Raw genomic sequence first — 3,399 nt, 5'->3', positions numbered from 1 at the left:
GTTGTGTCAGAAGTTTATTCTGTGTGGAGAACAATGAGAACATACTGAAATTAATTGAGCATAATGTTGGAGGTACAGATCTATTAGATAATAAATAACATCTTTTCTCAAGCTACTATTCTCAGATGTGTTGGATTGTTTATGGCACAGTGCTGCTTATGACTCTTATCAACTGAGATTGAAGCAAATCATGATTTATTAATGTGTGCATGCACTGTGATTATATCGCCAAAAATATGGGTGTAGATTTTTCAACCTGCATGAGTAATAGTGATAGTTGTGGCCATTCATGTTGGGATTTTTTTGTCTATTTTCCAACTTTTTAGAATATACATAAGGATCTGGAGGAGAAGATTGCTCGTTTCCATCAAAGAGAAGATGCCATTCTCTACATCAGCTGCTTTGATGCCAATGCTGGGATCTTTGAGGTTATTATCTTTGTGTAAATAGGAGACTGATGCAGTGAGGGGTGGATTACCCATCACAATCGCAAAGCAACTGTCTGTGCAGTAATTTCTGAATGATTTGCTATAGTAGTTTTATTACAATAAATAACAAAATTGTTCTGAATCATCATGATGTTATTATGGCCCAGTGATTAGATTCATCCTATGGTTTATGATATGATGTAACAGAATAACAGAGTTGGAAGGGACCTTGGAGGTCTTCTAGCCTAACCCCCTGCTCAAGCAGGACATCCTATACCATTTTAGACAAATGATTGTGCAGTCCCTTCTTAAAAGCCTCCAGTGCTGGAGAACTCACAGCTTCTGAAGGCAAGCTGATCATATGATTTGATCTGGTTTAGTCTATTGTGTAAACCCAGCCAAATATAGTTTATTTAATCATGTTTAACTATGGCTTAATGTGACATAAGTATGTAGTATACAGTATTCCAGAAACTTGTATATGGAAACAGACATAGGAGTATAGAGCAAAAAATGTAAACAGCTGTCAAAGGAAAACAAATGTTTAAGTAAAAAGACTGTTATTACATGTATGCAAAATAAACATACCAACATTCCAAACAGCAAAAATAAATACCTTAGCAATATTAAAATGTTTATTCCCATTTATGATGGGATTGTTTTTTTATAACTATTTCTTTTCTGATATTTACAGGCACTTCTGACACCTGAAGATGCAATACTGTCAGATGAACTGAACCATGCTTCCATAATTGATGGAATCCGTCTTTGTAAAGCCAATAAGTATCGTTACAAACATATGGATATGCAAGATCTGGAAGTCAAATTGCAGGATGCACAGGTTAGTAGCTGGACTATTCCTTTGCAGCTTGGTGGCCTGAGGTGGGGAGAGGGGAACCGGGCCACGCAAGCGATGGGCCAGTGCACATGTGTGCATGCAGCTCAACTTGCACGAGCAACAGGCCAGCACATGTGCATACAGGTCAAGTGCAAGTTGAGCTACATGTGTGTATGCACACATGCTGGCCTGCCATTCACCGCAAGACAAGCTTTGCGCACTGGCCCACCACTCGCATGGCCCGGTTGCAGATAGGTCATGGCCCAATAATGAGCGGTAACCTGGGGGTGGGGACCTCTGTTCTAGATTGTTCAGTAGAACAGATCTCCCAAAAACCAAAGCAAAAGAAAATTCTCAGGTTCTTTAACTAGACCAGTGGTGGCGAATCTATGGCACACGTGCCAGAGGCGGCACTCAGAGCCCTCTCTGGGCACACGCGCCATGTCCAGGAGATGGCAACCGTCCCTCTTCAACCAGCCGCCTGCTAACTCGCCGAGGTCCCACATGGCCAGATGCATCCCAGCACCCATGCGCTCACTGGCCTCTGTATGTAGGGGGCGATGGTGTCAGGCAGCAGCCGCCCCGGCCCCTGCCTCACCTTGCCCTGTGACAATGGCACCCCCGCCCTGCCTCACCCTGCAGGACGAGCCTCCTGCCCACCGCCCCACCTGCCAGAGACCCCCTGGATCTCCCCCAACCTTGCCCGGCCCCCACAGGCGTCCCTCCCCACGAGCAACATCGAGGTGATCACGCTCACCTTGGCCACACCCACCCAGTCTGCCATGACCACTACAGCCACGCCCACCTGGCACCCGGCGATAAATAAGTGGGTTATGGGTTGCAGTTTGGGCACTCAGTTTCTAAAAGGTTCGCCATCACTGAACTAGACAGAATCCCTTGCCTATACTTTGTTACCCACTGTTCTGCACAGAAACATCGTCTACGGATGGTGGCCACGGATGGTGCTTTTTCCATGGATGGGGATATTGCCCCCTTAAAGGAAATATGTAGCCTCGCTCAGAAATACAAAGCCTTTGTTTTTATCGATGAATGTCACGCCACTGGATTTCTTGGGCCTAATGGCAGGTAAGAAACTGTTACTTTTTTCTGATGGAAAGGATTTTAGAAAAGCAGCTATAGTGACTATATTTGTTGAGAATAGCAAATTAAAATTTGTTTCTGTGTTGCTTTTCGTATACACATCCTGCATTCTGACTTGTCACATCAAATTATCCATGATTTCTTAAATAAACCATGATGTCCAAAGCACTGCAAAGCATTATTGATATGATTTCTGGTCCACAATGATTGGATTCACACAACAAGCTAAGTCAAAATCAAATAAAACACAGTATGATTTAGCATAGTATAGACAGTTCTTGCTTAATGACTGTCTTGTTTAGCAACCATTTGAATGTCCTATGGCACTGAAAATAGATTTATGACCAATCATCAAAGTTACATTGGTTGTAGCTTTCGTGCAGCAATGGGTTTGCAATTCAAGTGCTTGGCAACAAGTGTAATTTACAACAGTTGCGGCATATCACAGTCATACGATCATCATGTGCATCCTTCCCAGCCAGCTTCTAACAAGCAAAGTCAATGGAGAAGCTGGCAAGAGGTTGCAAGTTGTGGCTTAACAGCTGCGGATGATTCACTTAACAATTGGAGTCGCTTGATATATGTTGGACTTGGTGATGTGCTATGTTGCTTAGCAATGGAGTTGCTGGTCTGAATTGCGGTGGTTAAGTGAGGATTCTCTATATTATCCCTCTCTCAGCAGTATATAATAAGATCTTAATAACAAGAATCATGGACTAGAATGGAAGTTACATCATCATAAAAAGTTTGATGGAATGGGGATCTGCTTAAAGGATGATGATAATGTGTTTGCCATTCTGCTTGTAGGATGACAACAAATTTATTTATTTATTTTTATTTATTTACATGGATTTATATGCCGCCCTTCTCCCTATAGGACTCAGGGCGGCTTACAGCATATTAAAACACATAAAACATCGTCCCCCCATAAAAACCTATTAAAAACCAAATATTTTTTTCGCTGTATAATTAATTAAGATTTAAATTAAAATTGTCCCTATTTAAAAATTCTCCCTAGGCCAGACCCGCTTG

General features: G+C 42.2%; 1 protein-coding gene across 2 annotated transcripts in view; it reads left to right on the top strand.

Moving 5' to 3' along the window:
- The window catches only part of GCAT (glycine C-acetyltransferase), a 25,459-nt gene that overhangs the window by 12,853 nt on the left and 9,207 nt on the right, over positions 1 to 3,399 (top strand). The window contains exon 5 of one of the 2 annotated variants that reach the window (XM_015817268.1): positions 2,198 to 2,352. The exons of the other annotated variant lie outside the window; for it this stretch is intronic. Within the exon in view, the coding sequence (XP_015672754.1) occupies positions 2,198 to 2,352 (155 nt within the window). The remainder of the gene's footprint in view (positions 1 to 2,197; positions 2,353 to 3,399) is intronic. 2 annotated transcript variants of the gene reach the window in all.

This window comes from Protobothrops mucrosquamatus, unplaced genomic scaffold (assembly GCF_001527695.2).
Source record: "Protobothrops mucrosquamatus isolate PMUCROS unplaced genomic scaffold, P.Mucros_1.0 scaffold569, whole genome shotgun sequence".
NCBI classification, from domain to species: domain Eukaryota; kingdom Metazoa; phylum Chordata; class Lepidosauria; order Squamata; family Viperidae; genus Protobothrops; species Protobothrops mucrosquamatus.
This window is presented reverse-complemented; position numbering and strand designations above follow the sequence as displayed.